The 17,910-nt window shown below is 39.1% G+C and overlaps 1 protein-coding gene across 1 annotated transcript; it reads right to left on the minus strand.

Annotated features, from left to right (window-relative positions):
• Nucleotides 1-843: 843 nt before the first annotated feature.
• Nucleotides 844-9,734, minus strand: slc25a47b (solute carrier family 25 member 47b). The gene is made up of 6 exons (XM_017713843.1): nucleotides 9,479-9,734; nucleotides 8,711-8,754; nucleotides 8,554-8,625; nucleotides 8,296-8,478; nucleotides 7,293-7,557; nucleotides 844-2,446 (listed from the first exon to the last, which is right to left on the minus strand). Exons 1-6 carry the CDS (start codon nucleotides 9,513-9,515, stop codon nucleotides 2,154-2,156), a joined length of 894 nt encoding a protein of 297 aa, XP_017569332.1. The 5' UTR covers nucleotides 9,516-9,734; the 3' UTR covers nucleotides 844-2,153.
• Nucleotides 9,735-17,910: the final 8,176 nt, after the last annotated feature.

Raw genomic sequence — 17,910 nt, forward strand, 5'->3', positions numbered from 1 at the left:
AACAACACTATGTATCTGAAGTGATCTCCTTCACCCAATCAGCATTAGCCAGAGAGACAAGCCTCATCGTCAGGGCCTGCAGAGATGAACGACCCAACTGCACACTCAGGAAACTTACATTGTAATACACCTAAGAACATTGTAATGCATGATTTTTATACTACCTAAAGCTAAAGATGAAGTGTAATCAATGGAAAGGTGTGTGTGTGTGTGTGTGTGAGATGTACAGACTTGTGTGTGTGTGTGTGTGTGTGTGTGTGTGTGTGTGTGTGTGTGTGCGCGCGTTGGATGTGCAGACTTAATGGAACCTAAAGTTGTACGTGACATCTCCCTTTTCCCTTGATAGAAACAGCCTTGAACATCGTAAAGATCTGTGCTTCCAGGCACAGAAACACCTAATCTAACTAATAACCCCCACCAGACAGACTCTCATCGTCAATAAGTGTCAATGTCGTCAGTTGGAGTGATAGATTATAGGGGCGACTATGTGTGGGTAGGTTTTCACGTAGGCATGTGTATGTGTGTGGGTGTGGGTGTGAGTTGGAGTAGAGCCTGACTCTGATAGCTCCCTTGAGCCCAACCTTGACACAGATAAGCGCTAGGCACAAAAGAACTTTCCACACTGGCATATATTTCTGATTCTTTTAAAATACCATTAAATAACCTGTAGTTAGAAACGCAAATACTTGGAAATGCCTTTTACTTGTATAATAATACAATGGACATGCCAGGAAGGGAAGTATGATCATACAATATGGAAATTATTAAAAAAAAAAAAAAAAAAACATAAGCAAATTACTCAATTTGTTTTATTACCCACAACATTAAAGGTACAACATCAGAGAGGATGTTTAGATTATTTATTCCAGTACATAAGTTACCTGAAAACCATTGTTGCACTATTTCAAAAACAGCCTGGAGCTACAGGATATTGTGCTCTTTTAAAGTGTAAATCTAAAGACCTGCTTTATTATCAGCTGTTAGCATGTAGGCGTAAATTGTGACTACTAGACAACTAGACGGGCCACCTTTTGCCAGATAATGGATTATTCAAATTACAATCCCACAACCTATAGCAGCTTATTTCCACAAAGTGGCATATAGTACTCTCCTCAAAATAAATAACATGATAAATTAAATACTACGTACTGAATGTGAAGAAAAATAATCTACACAAAGGATGCTCAATCCTGGTCCTGAAGGTTTACCACCCTGGAGAGTTCAGATCTAACACACCTGGCTCAAACAGGCAGATGCCCCCAAAGGCCTTGATTACCTGGATCATGGATTTGGCACCCTGTGGTCTACACTGACCTCAAATCTGCCTGTTCCAAATGAAATAATTAAATTAAGTCTCATGTGAATGGAAAAATCAAGTAAATAATGTTCAAACTCTGCATACTGTACACTCTTCAAACAGAAAATTATGCCACTGAATGTAAATAACACATTGGGCCTCATTCACCAATTGATCTCAAGATAAAATTTCTTCTTAACGCCTACTTCCACAGTTTTCATGAAGATTCTGACATTCACCAATGTTTTCGTATTTGGGATTTCTGCTTAGGTAAGGAATAAGGACTTTTTCTTAGCATCTTTCTCAAGAACAAATTTAAGAAAACACTTTAAAAACAAATTATTTGTGAATGAGGCCCATTGTTTTCTTCATACATAAAAAAACAGTAATTCAAACTTTTAATGTGTACCTTTAGATACAGCATGTTGGTGCTATTGGAACAAGAACTTTGCAAGAGAAGGAAAACATCCTTAATTTATAATGCAAGATAATGTAACTAATGTAAGTAATTTTAGATCATTTATGTTGGGCTGTTCATCATAAAATTCTAACACGGCAAAGCTGAAAATGTCACATTATGAAAGAAGTAAAAAAAAATGGCAAGAATGGAGATATAAGGTTTTCGCGCGACAGCGAGGATATGCTATGTAAGGTAGTCACCACAAATCATTAACTAATAAAAACATAATACTTAACCATTCAGCCTTTCAAGTTAATTTAGTTCTGCAGCATAACTTGTCTTTTCACATTATCAGTGTTAGGGTGCCTGATGCTAAAGTCATGATATGTGCCTTTAATCTAACATCATTTATACAGTGCAGATGCATGCTGTATGACTATCACGCCTAAGTATGGCCTATGACTCTGTTCGTATCAAACTGAGTACCAGCTCATACATGACGAAAACGGCCATGTTGACTGGAAAGGCACGTATGCAGTTGAGGACAAGGCCTTTGAAAAGAACACCTGGTCCCTCGATTCTCACACTTTCTCTTACACAATGAAAGAGTCCTCTGTACCGCCTCTTGTCCATGCCATCAGTCTGTAATCGGGCCTTTATCACATCCATGGGGGTCCCAATGCACCAGCCGCACATTCCTGATAATCCTCCAGCAAACATTACCACCTTCCAATCTGTCTTTTTTCCAACTGGTAAAGGGGTGAAAGATTATAATAAGGTAAAGTGTTCACATACTTGAAGAATTATGTATACACACAAGTTCTCAAACAATTCATATTTGGAATCCTCTGAAGACTTACTGTATTTACATGACTAGCTTTATCAGAGACAAGTTATTAAAAGTTTAAACATTTACATTTTAAAAAGACAATCTTGTCAAAAGCAGCCTAGAATGGTAGTTGAATGTCATTTTTCTGGTTGCTTTTGAATCGAATTGAACTGAATTGAATCAAAAAAACAAAATTAGACCTCTGCATTTGACCCATCCGTGCAGTAAAACACCCACATACGTGCACACTAGTGAACACACACACACTAGGGGGCAGTGAGCACCTTCATTTGCCTAATTCCAACTCTGATTGACCTAGTGTGAGAAATTTTCAAAAGAAGAAGCTAATTTTTAACTTAAGGCACTGATAATCAAGTTGTGCGAGAAGGGGGAAGTCAGTCATTCACCTCAGTAGTGACTGGAAGCGTTCTGATATTTTCAAATTTTAGATTTTTGAAACTTAATCTAATTTTCTCGCGTTGGCTTTTTGAGCACCGGCCAGTCGCGGTGTAACAGTCCGCGTGTTCACCCCGAACTGTCACGTTACTTACGTCATAGTTCGATTCATGCAGTCGTACGGAAAAACACGGTACATGCAGACTGATAAACGTACTACGGAACCAATTTCACAAACGCGAGTTCCACCCGGAAACCTTAAGCTGTAAGCCGTTAACGAGCAAGCATGATGGCCGAATGATTCAGCCTAGTCCGCGTCTCGACTCTGCCGCCCGATCAGCTGTGAGCTGAAGGTGTTTGAGCAGTAAGCGAGAGGTTAAGAAGAAAGCTCTCGAGGTAAAGAAAATAGGGTATTAAAAATCAAGCCGAAATTAAACAAATGAAAGTAGACCTCCCTATCCACAGCATTTTTGTGCCTGTGAAGAGATTCTGCGCGAAGCCTTACGCATTTTTCTGTTTTCTCTGTTCCTGACAAATTAGTAGCAAACAAATGAGTTACCGTTAGTGACTTTCCCTGTCACAGCTAATGCCACACACTACAAGCTGTGCCAACCGAAGTTGCATACTCAGGTGGGACTATACAGCACTAGGTGGAACAAACTGTAACAATAGTATATTGCATATATATATATGTGTGTGTGTGTGTGTGAGTATATGTGTATATATATATATATATATATATATATATATATATATATATATATATATATATATATATAATGCAATATACTATTGTTACAGTTTGTTCCACCTAGTGTTGTATAGTCCCACCTGAGTATGCAACTTCAGTTGGCACAGCTTGTAGTGTGTGGAATTAGCTGTGACAGGGAAAGTCACTATATAGTCATTCATATATATATATATATATATATATATATATATATATATATATATATATATATATATATATATATACACACAAACACACTCAGCGCCCACTTTATTAGGTACCTTGCTAGTAAAAGGTTGGACCACCTTTTGCCTTCAGAACTGCCTTAATTCTTTGTGGCAGACTTTCAACAAGGTGGAGATTCTGGTTGGTTATTTGAGTTCCTGTTGCCTTTCTATCATCTCAAACCTGTCTGCCCATTCTCTGACCTCTCACATCAACAAGGCATTTTCTTTCACACAACTGACGCTCACTGGATGTACTGGATGTGTGTATGTATATATATATTTCTGTTTGCACTAAGTTCTGTGTGTACTACTTCCTGGGTCACAGCTCTGCAGAAATTAGTGTTTTTTCCTTTTATATCACTAAATATATATAAATATACACACCGTTATGCTGAACTCTTACCGAACCATGATCCCCTACTGGCCAGTACATTAGTGATTCTTTAACCTTAGTGCCTTAAAAATAACCAAAGCTTTCAATTTCACTTCAGACTGTCAGTACTAAAATGATTCTCCCATTGTTGCTAGGATGAGCATTTCCTAGAGGTCAGCATTTACTAACCCCATATTCGTTCACGCTGCGCTTCTTGTACATGCATTAAATTACAAACAAATGTGGTCAAATTTCAGCCTACTTTATATTGTAATATTGGCGAGTTTGACATGCTCTCCGTTTTTCAAAATCTTTTTGAAAAAGGATTGTGTTAGTCATGTAGTGTACACCCAGCTTTTGTATGATATTCTTGCCTCCAGTCCTGAGAACAGGCAAGTTGATTCTCTAGCAATTCTTTCTCTTTTGCTAATTTCTGTTTGCACTAAGTTCTGTGTGTACTACTTCCTGGGTCACAGCTCTGCAGAAATTAGTGTTTTTTCCTTTTATATCACTAAATTCAACTCATGAAGGCCTTGCTAATAGGGGCAGTGCTAGGGTCAGTGGACATCCAAGGATTAAGCCTTAGAAGAACACCTCTGTCTCCACCCATGCAAACAATTTATCCCTAACTCTAACAAAACCTAGGTTAGGTCAAAGTCATCATATTCTCTTGACATCAGCACATGTTTTATATGTAATTAGAGGGTTAAGGGATTAATTATTGCATCTAACCACTAAAGACATTTACGACCCATCCCAAGCTAGCTGACTAAAAAGCTGACATTGAGTTGACATGAACTGATTAGTTAATTACAACCCCAATTCCAATGAAGTTGGGACATTGTGTAAAACATAAACAAAAACAGAATACGATGATTTGCAAATCCTTTTCAACCTATATTAAATTGAATACACTACAAAGACAAAATATTTAATGTTCAACTTTCTTCATAAACTTTCATAAATTTTCTTGTTTTTTGCAAATATTCACTCATATTGAATTTGATGCCTGCAACATATTCCAAAGAAGTTGGGACAGGGGCAACAAAAGACTGGGAAAGTTGAGGAATGCTCAAAAAACACCTGTCTGGGACATTCCACAGGTGAGTGTCATGATTGGGTATAGAGGGAGCATCCCTGAAAGGCTCAGTTGTTCACAAGCAAGGATGGGGCAAGGTTCACCACTTTGGGAACAACTGCGTGAGCAGATAGTCCAACCGTTTAAGAACAACGTTTCTCAACATACAATTGCAAGGAATTTAGGGATTTCATCATCTACAGTCAATAATATCAAAAGATTCTGAGAATCTGGAGAAATCTCTGCAAGTGAGCGGCAAGGCAGAAAACCAACGTTGAATGCCCGTGACCTTCGAACCCTCAGGCAGTACTGCATTAAAAACCCACATCATTCTGTAACGGATATTACCACATGGGCTCAGGAACATTTCAGAAAACCATCGTCAGTGAACACAGTTCATTGCTCCATCTACATCTCGCATCTACAAGTGCGAGTTAAAACTGCCATGCAAAGCGAAAGCCACGTATCAACAACACCCAGAAACGCCGCCGGGTTCTCTGGGCCCGAGCTCATCTGAGATGGACTGAAGCAAAGTGGAAAAGTGTCCTGTGGTCTGACGAGTCCACATTTCAAATTGTTTTTGGAAATCATGGACGTCATGTCCTCTGGGCCAAAGAGGAAAAAGACTGTCTGGATTGTTATCAGCGCAAAGTTCAAAATCCAGCATCTCTGATGGTATGGGGGTGTGTTAGTGCCCATGGCATGGGTAACTTGCACATCTGTGAAGGCACCATTAATGCTGAAAGGTACATACAGGTTTTGGAGCAACATATGCTGCCATCCAAGCAGCGTCTTTTTCAGGGACGTCCTGCTTATTTCAGCAAGACCATGCCAAGCCACATTCTGCACATGTTACAACAGCGTGGCTTTGTAGTAAAAGAGTGCGGGTACTAGACTGGCCTGCCTGCAGTCCAGATCTGTCTCCCATTGGAAATGTGTGGCACGTTATGAAGTGCAAAATACGACAACAGAGACCACGGACTGTTGAGCAACTGAAGTTGTACATCAAGCAAGAATGGGAAAGAATTCCACCTACAAAGCTTCAACAATTAGTGTCCTCAGTTCCCAAACGCTTATTGAGTGTTAAAAGGAAAGCTGATGTAACACAGTGGTAAACATGCTCCTGTCCCAACTTCTTTGGAATGTGTTGCAGGCATCAAATTCAAAATGAGTGAATATTTGCAAAAAACAATAAAGTTTATCCGTTTGAACATTAAATATCTTTGTAGTGTATTCAATTGAATATAGGTTGAAAAGGATTTGCAAATCATCGTATTCTGTTTTTATTTATGCTTTACACAACGAATTGGGGTTGTATTAATGTAACATTAGGCAGCTATAGCTCTAACCCTAGAGCTTGATAGCTGAACCTGCCGACAGACTTTTTTTCTTTCTTATTCAAATATCTAGTTATGCCCACAATGTCTATGCACATAACTACCACGGTTTATGCGGTTTTGGACACAGCCTATGAAATCAACTCAAGAAGACTTAACAGGGCAGTGCTAATGTCACTGAACATCTGGTGCTTAAGCCCCATAGGCCCACCCTTCTCCCATGCAAACCACTTATCCCTAAATCTGACAGAACCTATGTTAAGTCAGTAAAATCTCTAAAAGCTAGCATGTGCTTTTTTTTTAAAATATCTAGTTATGTCCATCTGTCTGTGTCTGTCTGCCCTGCGATGGACTGGCTCCAGCATCCCCCCGCGACCCTGACGGAGAAGCGGCTTAGAAAATGGATGGATGGATGGATAGTTATGTCCATAAAGCCAGTGCACATCATGAGTAGCCCATAGGAGCGGAAGCCTGCAAACATGTGAAGTATGCTAACTAAAAATTGTGCGACATGCACCATAGCACACTGATGATTAGACATCTTTAATGAGCTAGAACGCTAAATGGTGCAGAGCTGTGGTCCAGATCCAACAGAGTTTGATACCTGTGTTTGGATGATTTTTACCTGCTTGACTGTTGTTGTCTGGAGACAGCCATTCACAGACAGTGTTATAGACGAGGAAATAGGTGGCAAAGGATGGGCCATCCCGCAATGCTAAAGCACCAGCTCCCCTGTAAAGACCCAGGACACCCTCCTCACGCGCAATGGTGAAAAGGCAGTGCATGGGCCCCCTGTACTTTGGCCTGGCTTTGAGGTCAGATCCTTCATATGGCTCGGTCTGACACTGGAGACGGACTTTCACAATGTCTGCAGGGGACATTACTGAAACCTTACACAAACAAAGGGAACTCAGGTGTAATAACTAGAGTTATTAACCATAACAACCATTATTACAATATTGTAGAAACCGGGTATTTCTGGCTCTTTCTTGAATATGATCCAAACAGGTAATATAAATTAATGAGTAGCTATTTAAGATTATATTGACTGTACACAATGCAGTTAATTCTTAAATATTTGTGAGTACAGATCTAAAACTTGACCAAAAACATGTGAATATTAACCATATATAACATTATTGAAATATAATATGAATGAATATAACAGAAATTAAAACTTGAAATGCGCTTTTCTAGTTTTGTAATGCAGAACTTTCACACCTCAAGGTCTTACATGTCTTTTGTCTTTGATTTGAGAAATGAGTAGCAATTCACACCAATCTCTTAGGAAATTGTTTTTCAGATTTACACATTTGCTACAGCATACCGTTTTTCAGAGGTATCCTGGGCATAGATACAGTTGCTAGGCTATGAAGAACCAACTGGCTGAGCCAATCTGCTACAAGGCCACCCTGCGGCAGATCAGTGCTGCATCTCTAGTTAGTTAAGAATGCAAATGATGCAGACTAAACAAAGACCTTTCCTTGAGTTTATATTTAAGCATTCATTTTTCAGGGACGCCTTAAATTTTGATTTTGTGACATTCAGGGGGTCAAAAAGGTTAATTAGCACCCAGGACCCCATCATCCACACCTTGCTTTTATAGTCGATGTACTTGAGTCTTTTACCTGAGCAATTCCTCCAGCTAAGCCCGACAGAAAGATATGCAACTTAGCACTGGGTGCATCTGCACTTTTATAACTCAGCTGGTGGAAGACTTGTAGTGCGTTTCTATAAGTGCCGAAGACCACAGAAGAACTGACAGAGACCGTCGTTATTGGCATGGACATCCCCTTGTAGAAACCATACATCTGTGAAGAAGAACATGAGCTTTGGGTCAACGAACAACAGTAAAAAATACATCAAATAATTTTCCAGCTACATACCCCTTCAGTTCTGTAGGTTGAGCGAATGCACTGCCAAACTCCAGTGAATTTTCTCTGTGTCTGCATTTTAACCTGAGAAATACAGAAGTTTAGCAATTCGTTTTAATAAGCAGCAGGCAGTAATACATATGTATATATGTGGAAGAGTAGTTTCTACCTTAACAGTATCAAGAGGATGCCCCACAGCCACTCCAAATGCCCCTAGACAACAAAAATGACATGTTAACCAGTCTTTCAATTTGCCTATATACTATACAAGAGCTTTAATTTTGTGGCAATGTTCTGAACACAGAGAAAATTAACTTGACCCATTCATATTTATACACATAAGACTGAACTGGCCCGTCTTTGCAATACCGAGGTTATGTCTAGCCGTCCACCCATTTGGAAAAATCTATCTTTGCAGACATGAGGAGACGATAAATATAAAATAAATTGTACTAAAGTTTGTATGCTCCCTTGAACCTATTTTTACAGATAAAAAGAAATATAACGTGATAAAGTATGGTGCAAAAGCTTACATTGTGTAAATACGAATTTAGTCGGACTGTTCAGGCTTTGCCGTTTTGTAAAACATGAGCACGAATGCGTTTTATTACATTTATCCAATTAAAAGTAAATTCAGTCCAGACTTCTTGGAAGTGTATTTCTACGTGACGTAGAACGTTTACTTTCCTTGTACATGGCTGACGGAACCTCGCCCTATTTTATCTTATTATTTTTATTTTTTAAAAGGTATTTCAACCTGGCTGCTGTCTGTACTGTCACGGTCACCGCATTGTACCATTCACTGACCTTCATAACAGTTATTTAGATCGATTATAGAGGTTAGTTACTTCCAGTCAAATTCGTCCCAGTGACGGACGTTTCATCTCACTAATGTTTGATAGTTTCATAGACATCATGTTAAGTGTATGATAGCTACCTCCAACAGAGCCGGCGATGAAGTCTGCCAGCTGCATCCCTGCTTTCCACACACTAGGTCAGCTAACTAACCTGAGCTAACGCTGGAGCAAAATTTGTCTTCCGATGTGACAAAACGAGCTCGCATAATAGCTCTACTTTTGCTTTGTTCTAGCTTTAATGTTTAAATCAACTAGGTGTCTTAGAGGTACAATAGATGGAGCTGCCGTGAAAGCGACTGGTATTTAATGCAGCGCTGCTGTGACCATTGATCCTTGATTTCATTTAACGTGTCACTAAATTTACTGTTCGTGCTGAAACAGAGTCGGAGGAGGAAAGAAAAGGGCGCTGCGCCTCGATTCGCAGACAAGTTCCGTATGTAGCAGGTGAATCAGTGGTAAACACGAATTCGGCACTGACTGAAGTCTCCGCACTGACACTGACGACTCACCAACGTGTGACACGGATGCGACAACAGTATGTACCGCGGACTGTATCAGAGGATCTCTGATACGTATATGAGGTGAAAAGTGAAACCAAAACGTCTCTAATGCCTTCTGGTGGCTGGCTGCAGGACAGCTTCTAAGCCCACTCACACCTGTGAATGTGAACGCAACCGAAACCAAACTTAGTTTTAACTTTACGCGTTCAGTGTTTTTCGCGTGTGTTTTCAGTGTGTTGTGCGGTGTCACTTCTACAAGCTTTCGTGCCTCTAAGCCACGCCCCACGCCTTTTGCAGAATGAGTGCAATTGAAACAATTAAGCACTACTTGCAGTGCTGTAAATGCATCTCCAGTAACTGCAATACCTACAAAAACTGCAATCCTACATTTGTAAGCTGCGTGGAACTCTTTATGGTTAATAAATGGTAAAGAAAATGAAACTTACAAAGACAAAGCTTCATCCTATGTAATGTATTGTAACAGTTCGTTTACAGGTTATGTGATTTATTTAAGATATACTTTTATTTTAAATGATCTAAGCATGGATTAAAATAATTAAATTCAGGAGTATTTAAGATGATTAAACTGGTGCATCACAGTGTCATCATTGTCCAGCTTTGGATGACTGGTTTGATTTGGATGTGATCTGTAATGAAAAATAAGAAGGGGAAATCTTACACATCTCAGTTGATTATTCTGGTTTAACCTGCACTGAAGACAATTTTATTCTTATTTAGTTGTATCCAATACCACTGACTCCACCACTGCCTGGAAGGCTGCCAGCTGCCACATTCCTCCTCTGATACAGGTGGAACTACCAAACACATTTTCTCTGAATAGCAGTTGATTTCTATGAGGAGTAGTTTAAAAAATACTGCAGTTGTTGCTGGGTCTATGCTGTATAACTGAAATAGAAAAACAGTTATTCAGTTTGACCATTTAGCTACAGTTGTGTGAAAAAGTGTTTGCCCCCTTCCTCATTTCCTGTTTTTTTGCATGTTTGTCACACTTAAGTGTTTCGGAACATCAAACCAATTTAAACAATAGTCAAGGACAACACAAGTAAACACAAAATGCAATTTGTAAATGGTGTTTATTATTAAAGGAGAAAAAAAATTAAAAACCATCATGGCCCTGTGTGAAAAAGTGATTGCCCCCCTCGTTAAAACATACTATAACTGTGGTTTTTAACACCTGAGTTCAATTTCTCTAGCCACACCCAGGCCTGATTATTGCCACACCTGTTCTCAATCAAGACATCACTTAAATAGGAGCTGCCTGACACAGTAAAGTCCACCAAAAGATCCTTAAAAGCTACACATCATGCCGAGTTCCAAAGAAATTCAGGAACAATTGAGAAAGAAAGTAATTGAGATCTATCAGTCTGGAAAGGGTTATAAAGCCATTTCCAAAGCTTTGGGAATCCAGCGAACCACAGTGAGAGCCATTATCCACAAATGGCGAAGACATGGAACAGTGGTGAACCTTCCCAGGAGTGGCCGGCCGCCCAAAATTACCCCAAGAGTGCAGCGACGACTCATCCAAGAGGTCACAAAAGACCCCACAACAATGTCCAAAGAACTGCAGGCCTCACTTGCCCCAGTTAAGGTCAGCGTTCATGCCTCCACCATCAGAAAAAGACTGGGCAAAAATGGCCTGCATGGCAGAGTTCCAAGAAGAAAACCACTGCTGAGCAAAAAGAACATTAAAGCTCGTCTCAATTTTTCCAAAACACATCTTGATGATCCCCAACACTTTTGGGAAAACATTCTGTGGACCGATGAGACAAAAGTGGAACTCTTTGGAAGGTGTGTGTCCCATTACATCTGGCATAAAAGGAACACTGCATTTCAGAAAAAGAACATTATACCAACAGTAAAATATGGTGGTGGTAGTGTGATGGTCTGGGGCTGTTTTGCTGCGTCAGGACCTGGAAGACTTGCTGTGATAAATGGAACTATGAATTCTGCTGTCTACCAAAAGATCCTGAAGGAGAATGTCCGACCCTCTATTCATGAACTCAAGCTGAAACGAACTTGGGTTCTGCAGCAGGACAATGATCCTAAACACACCAGCAAGTCCACCACTGAATGGCTGAAGAAAAACAAAATGAAGACTTTGGAGTGGCCTAGCCAAAGTCCTGACCTGAATCCTATTGAGATGTTGTGGTATGACCTTAAAAAGGCCGTTCATGCTCGAAAACCCTCTAATGTAACTGAATTAGAACAATTCTGCAAAGATGAGTGGGCCAAAATTCCTCCAGAACACTGTAAAAGACAAGTTATCACAAACGCTTGGTTGCAGTTGTTGCTGCTAAGGGTGGCCCAACCAGTTATTAGGTTTAGGGGGCAATCGCTTTTTCACACAGGGCCATGATGGTTTGGATTTTTTTTCTCCTTTAATAATAAACACCTTCATTTACAAATTGCATTTTGTGTTTACTTGTGTTGTCCTTGACTATTGTTTAAATTGGTTTGATGTTCCGAAACACTTAAGTGTGACAAACATGCAAAAAAACAGGAAATGAGGAAGGGGGCAAACACTTTTTCACACCACTGTATATGGGTGTATTTTATACTGCCCAAATCTTTCTAGTCCAGCTCCCTGACCTACCAGTAAGCAACCATAAGGCTATCTGAAAATACAGGTAATTATACAGAAGTCCCTATTACGGTGCTCTAAATTTTTAAAAAATCTATTATTTGGGTTGCTGACAATGTCACATAGATGCATGTACCAGTCCATCCAGTATTTAGCAGTCTTGAGATCACATTCAAGGAAGCACCACATTGTAATAGCTTGCACTTTTATTCCATCATTGCAAAATTTCTACAGAAACCTGTTAACCTTCTAAAATGTTTAGCAAGAAACTTAATATAATGCCACTCAAGACACTTTTTATCAAACCTGGCCTAATCAAACCATCAACACACTGATCTTCACATTGCATTTTGTCTAAATAATGATCTGACAGTTGTCTTTTTACAATGAACTTAAAAAGCACACATTGAAACTCTTTGGCTCTTTTGACTAAAGATACTCAACAGTTTGTTATTGTGTTGTGCTGTTTATGCGCTGTGGTTTATGTGTGCATTGCGGGAGAAATGTGAAAGCCATTCTTTGATGTACTGCATGTAGCTAAGAGGTTACATTCAAAATGTTCTTAAAATTAAACAGGGATTTTTCAATATCACATGATTTTCAAAAGTATTTGGCCACAGAAGTTCAGTTCAAACACAAAAGCATTCTTTACCTTTTATGTAAGTTAATATAAAGAGATTTTATTCCAATGCCTTCTAGAGTATTTCTATCAGTCTATTCATCATTCATTTTTGACACAATGTAAAGGGCAGCTGCTGTGTTCAAATGAAAATGATTATAAAAAGATACTTGTGTTTTTTTGAACAGCTGGGATTTGCTTGTTGCCAAGTTTAAATTGAACATGTATTAAACAAATAATTAGCAGTTTTTCATGAACTTTTTAGTTTCTGTTTACAAATAACTTTACTTATTTTCCAAACCTTTACAGCAAAATGTCATAAAATCCACAAATGTGATGGCTGATATAATCAGATATCTGTATAAATCCTGTTATGATTGGATTATTGAGTGCATGTAAAAGTGCAATTACATGCACTTAATAATCCAATAACTGCAAAAAATTATATTTTGTCAGTATACCGATCAACGTGTTTACATGCACCTGAGTAATCGGATAATAGTTAAGCTCTGGGTTTCTTGTATTGGAATAAGGTCCGTAAATCTGATTAAGAAATCTGATAAAGAGAGCTGGATTTTAACTCAGTAAACAGATCTCTCAGTGTATATATACTCCGGATTTCTTTTGGATTTCTCAGTCTGCGCATGTGTGAAACAGACAGCAGTACCGTTTAGAAAATAATTCAGGGTAAACAGAAACTAAAAAGAAAGTTCAAGAAAACACTGTTAATTATTTGTTTAATATGCAGTCAGTCGTAACATGGCAACAAGTAAATCTCAGCTGTTTAATATTCATTATCATTTGACAGAGGTCTCTAATAGGCAGACCGCGGTCCAGACCCAGATGCTGTCCTGTGTGGACCTGGACCTATAACCAATAAACTATGGAGAATTATTTAATTTCGTCAGGTTGCTACTATTTTGATTGGCATATGTTTTTTTGCCTTTAAGGTACCACTTTAGCGGCTACTTCGGTATGGCACTGAATCATAATAATACACATATATAAATAAACATTATAATGTTTCGGACCTTTGCTTGAGGAAATTTTCTGTAACTTTCAATTAATGTATGTCTATGAATAATAGATACACCCTTAGACTTCAGTTAAAAGGATTAATTAAGTGACAACTGATTTGGTCTTCCTTGTTTATCTAATGCCTCAGTGGAGCAAACCTGTGTTTCTTTTTCGTCCACATAGCTTAATGTGCTATTCCAGGTGTACATGTTTGAATAAGTCTTGCAAAAGGGCAATAAACAAAAGTTTTATAACCACTGGACTACAGTAATAGTCCCCTCTGCAACCGGTGTTAACTCATTAATTAAAAAGAAAAGTAATACTTAGGCATTTTTAATTGTTTTTGTTATATAAAAAAGTAAAAGTCATGTTCAAGCTCTTTTTTCTGATTAATATATTTAATGTTCAATAAAATACACACCTGTATATTGTTTTTAGAAACAATGTTGAAAACTGCGAAAACAGTAAATGTGTTATAAATGTATAAACAGGCCCCACAAAACATCCCAAAAAAGACATGGGAACTGACATTGGCATGAATGCACAATACCACTGAAGTTATGTCGTCATTCATCCAAATTGGAAATGTAAGGTCTAAAATGCATTGGGCTGTATCGGGTTTGGAACATTCTTGTTTAATAGGGCACATTAGTGCAGATTTAGTGCTGATCCAGCCTAAAGCCATAATTCCTAATATGGGCATGACAGACTACAAAATGACAATTTATGTCAGAAGTCTGTTGCAGGGGTGGGGAATTGCAAGTCAAGCAGAATATTATGATTTCTGTCACGCTTGGCTCCTCCCACTCCTCCTTGTGCTCCTGGATGTATTATTGCTGCATGTATGCTTGTTGGATGTACTGTTTGTTCTGTTGGAACTGTTTGTCTGTTTTGAGGTTTTGTTGTGTCTGACTCTCATGCTATTCGTGTTGGATATATGAATCTGGGCTGTCATGACCGCGACCCTGGATTTGCCCTCAATTAAAGTCGCTTATCTCAGCGTATGAATCCGCCTCCTCGCTCCCCGGCGTTAAAATTTCCCTACTCTAATTCTGTTTTCAAGTGGTCTGAGTTTCCCAGCAGGCAACATGAAGTCATGTATATGAAAATTTTCAATACAGTGCAAATTGGCTGTGTTATGACGTTAACACTGCTATGATTATAATGGATGATATAGTCAAACAGCACAGAGCAATCAGACTGTACAAATATAATAAATGGTAATGGTAAAGTGAATTTTAAACATGTAGTTAACCACATTTAATTTCTGCTTGTGTAAATTCAAAACAGTAAATTGGTCAAAATCCATAGATGCTAGAAAATTGAATATTGAGCTATTTGGATATGGATTCATTAGGTAGGTATTTGGTTTAAATTTTTAAATAAAACTTGTGCCCCTTCCAAAACAAGAAGATACACCACAGTGGGACTCAAATGTCGTTACTAACTTTGCCATAAAATAGTTCTGTAGGGATGATTACTGCTCCTTCTGGGCAAAATTCTATGAACGGTGTACCCATGAAACAACTCTGAAAGTACCTTTTCTCAGGCATGATGAAGAGTGATAACATAGCTACAGATGACTCTCAGTTGTAAGAAACTGACCAAAAAATACAGTGACCTAAAACCGATGCCAAAAAAGTGGCGAAAAACGTTTTCAACATAAATTACGTCAAAGCAAGCAGAGGTTGCCAAACACTTGAAAAGATATATTCGAGAACTTGATGAAGACAAGCTCATAAGATTTTTGAGGTTCTGCACAGGCTCTGATTTGGTGGTATCTGGTATTATTTCATGTGAACTATAACTTTCATCAGGTTCATTAAGACCCCATGAGCACCATTACAGAAAGTATGGTCAATATTGCTAGAACAGCATTTCAGCAAGGACTAGCCATGCTTTTGTTCCAGATATAATTGCAGCTTTTGGAAGCTGCTAAAAAAACACTGAAAATAACCCATAACCACTGCCTTATAAGTGTCTTAGATTTTTACTTTTCTTCATATTTTTAAGGGAGTGGAGTAGTGAAGTAGCTGTTTGTTAAATTGTGTAGGGTGGGCTTTGTGTGGGGGCTTGTCCACGCTCAGTGTGTGTGTAGTGTCCTCCCACAATACTCCCTCACCATATTTCATGTTGGTAGCCCTGGGCTGGGCATTTCCTATTTCCTTCCTTCCTTCCTTCTCTTTGCTGTCCAGTAAAAAAGCATCTGCCCATATGCATGTTTTCCACTCCTTTTTCTGCACCAATGCTGCAATAGAAGAGCAAAACAATATATCTATATAGGCTTCAGGCAATCCGCGTGAAATGTGAACCACAGAACACAGCTGTTAACCAGGCTGGTGGCAATTATGCAGTAATGACTGAGCTGTGGACAGTTTGAGCAAACAGGCACGCGCTGACCAGCCCTAACTATAGTAAGCTTAGCTTAGGGGTTGCAAACGAAATGTTAAGAGCCATTTTGTCCTTTCAATAAAACACAGCTTGGGAGGCATAGCATTTTATACCCATTTTGCCATCTTGGCTCTACGTATGTCTGAGTTCAAGCTAAAAATATAAACACAAACACAGACTTACTTTTCTCTGCTTTAACCTTTTAGCTCGGCTCTAGCCGCTTCTCTCGCATCTCAGGAAACTTCTTCCCAAGTTACTTGGCTGAAGCTGCTTCTCATTCTCCTGCTTCAATGCCTGTTTCAATTGTCTTGTTCCGGGATAATTTGAACGAGAAGCGACTTCAGCTTTGCGAGTTGCTGCAGATTAAATGTATAAGGAAACCAACTGTGATTATAAATACAAATACACTATATTTCCAAAAGTATTCGCTCATCTGCCTTCACATGCATATGAACTTGAGTTACATCCCATTCTTAATTCAAAGGGTTTAATATGATGTCAGCCCACCCTTTGCAGCTGTAACAGCTTCAACTTTTCTGGTAAGGCTTTCCACAACATTTAGGAGTGTGTTTATGGGAATTTTTGACTGTTCATCCAGAAGCGCATTTGTGAGGTCAGACACTGATGTTGGACGAGAAGGCCTGGCTAATTCATCCCAAAGGTGTTCTATCAGGTTGAGGTCAGGACTCTGTGCAGGCCAGTCAAGTTCTTCCACACTAAATTGCTCATCCATGTCTTTATGGACCTTGCTATGGTACACAGATATGCTGGAACAGGAAGGGGCCATCCCCAAACTGTTCCCACAAAGTTGAGAGATTGAAATTGTCCAAAATCTCTTGGTCTGCTGAAGCTTAAGAGTTCCTTTCACTGGACCCCCCCTCCACCAAACTGGGCACAATGCAGTCAGACAAGTACTGTTCTGTCACCCACCAAAGCTAGACTCGTCCATCAGATTGGAAGAAGGAGAAGCATGATTCTTCGCTCCAGAGAACATGTCACCACTGCTCTAGAGTCCAGTGGTCGTGCTTTACATCACTGCATTCGACACTTTGCATTGCACTTGGTGATGTAAGGCTTGGATGCATCTGCTCGGCCATGGAAACCCATGATGCTCTATCCGCTGTTCTTGAGCTAATCTGAAGGCCACATGAAGTTTGGAGGTCTGTAGCGATTGACTTTTATATGTGATCAGAATCATGTGTCTGCAGACAATGTATTATTAAAGCAATTGTTTCCAAATGATTTCTTATGTTGTCATTGAAATTCATGCATGCATACAAGTATGATGTACAAGTACAAGAGGTGAGCGTTAAGAATCTGTGACTTATAAAGCAGTATGTTACATACTGGGTTAATAAATGATAATGCACATTAAAACTCTTA

This window comes from Pygocentrus nattereri, chromosome 10 (genome assembly GCF_015220715.1).
Source record: "Pygocentrus nattereri isolate fPygNat1 chromosome 10, fPygNat1.pri, whole genome shotgun sequence".
Taxonomy (NCBI): Eukaryota; Metazoa; Chordata; class Actinopteri; order Characiformes; family Serrasalmidae; genus Pygocentrus; species Pygocentrus nattereri.

Coding starts and splice junctions, on each gene's coding strand:
- slc25a47b (XM_017713843.1), bottom strand. CDS start 9,515: ATGCAGCTGGCAGACTTCATCGCCGGCTCTGTTGGAG. Junction 8,755..9,478: donor CATCGCCGGCTCTGTTGGAG/GTAGCTATCATA, acceptor TTTGTTGTCTAG/GGGCATTTGGAGTGGCTGTG. Junction 8,626..8,710: donor ATCCTCTTGATACTGTTAAG/GTAGAAACTACT, acceptor TGTATTTCTCAG/GTTAAAATGCAGACACAGAG.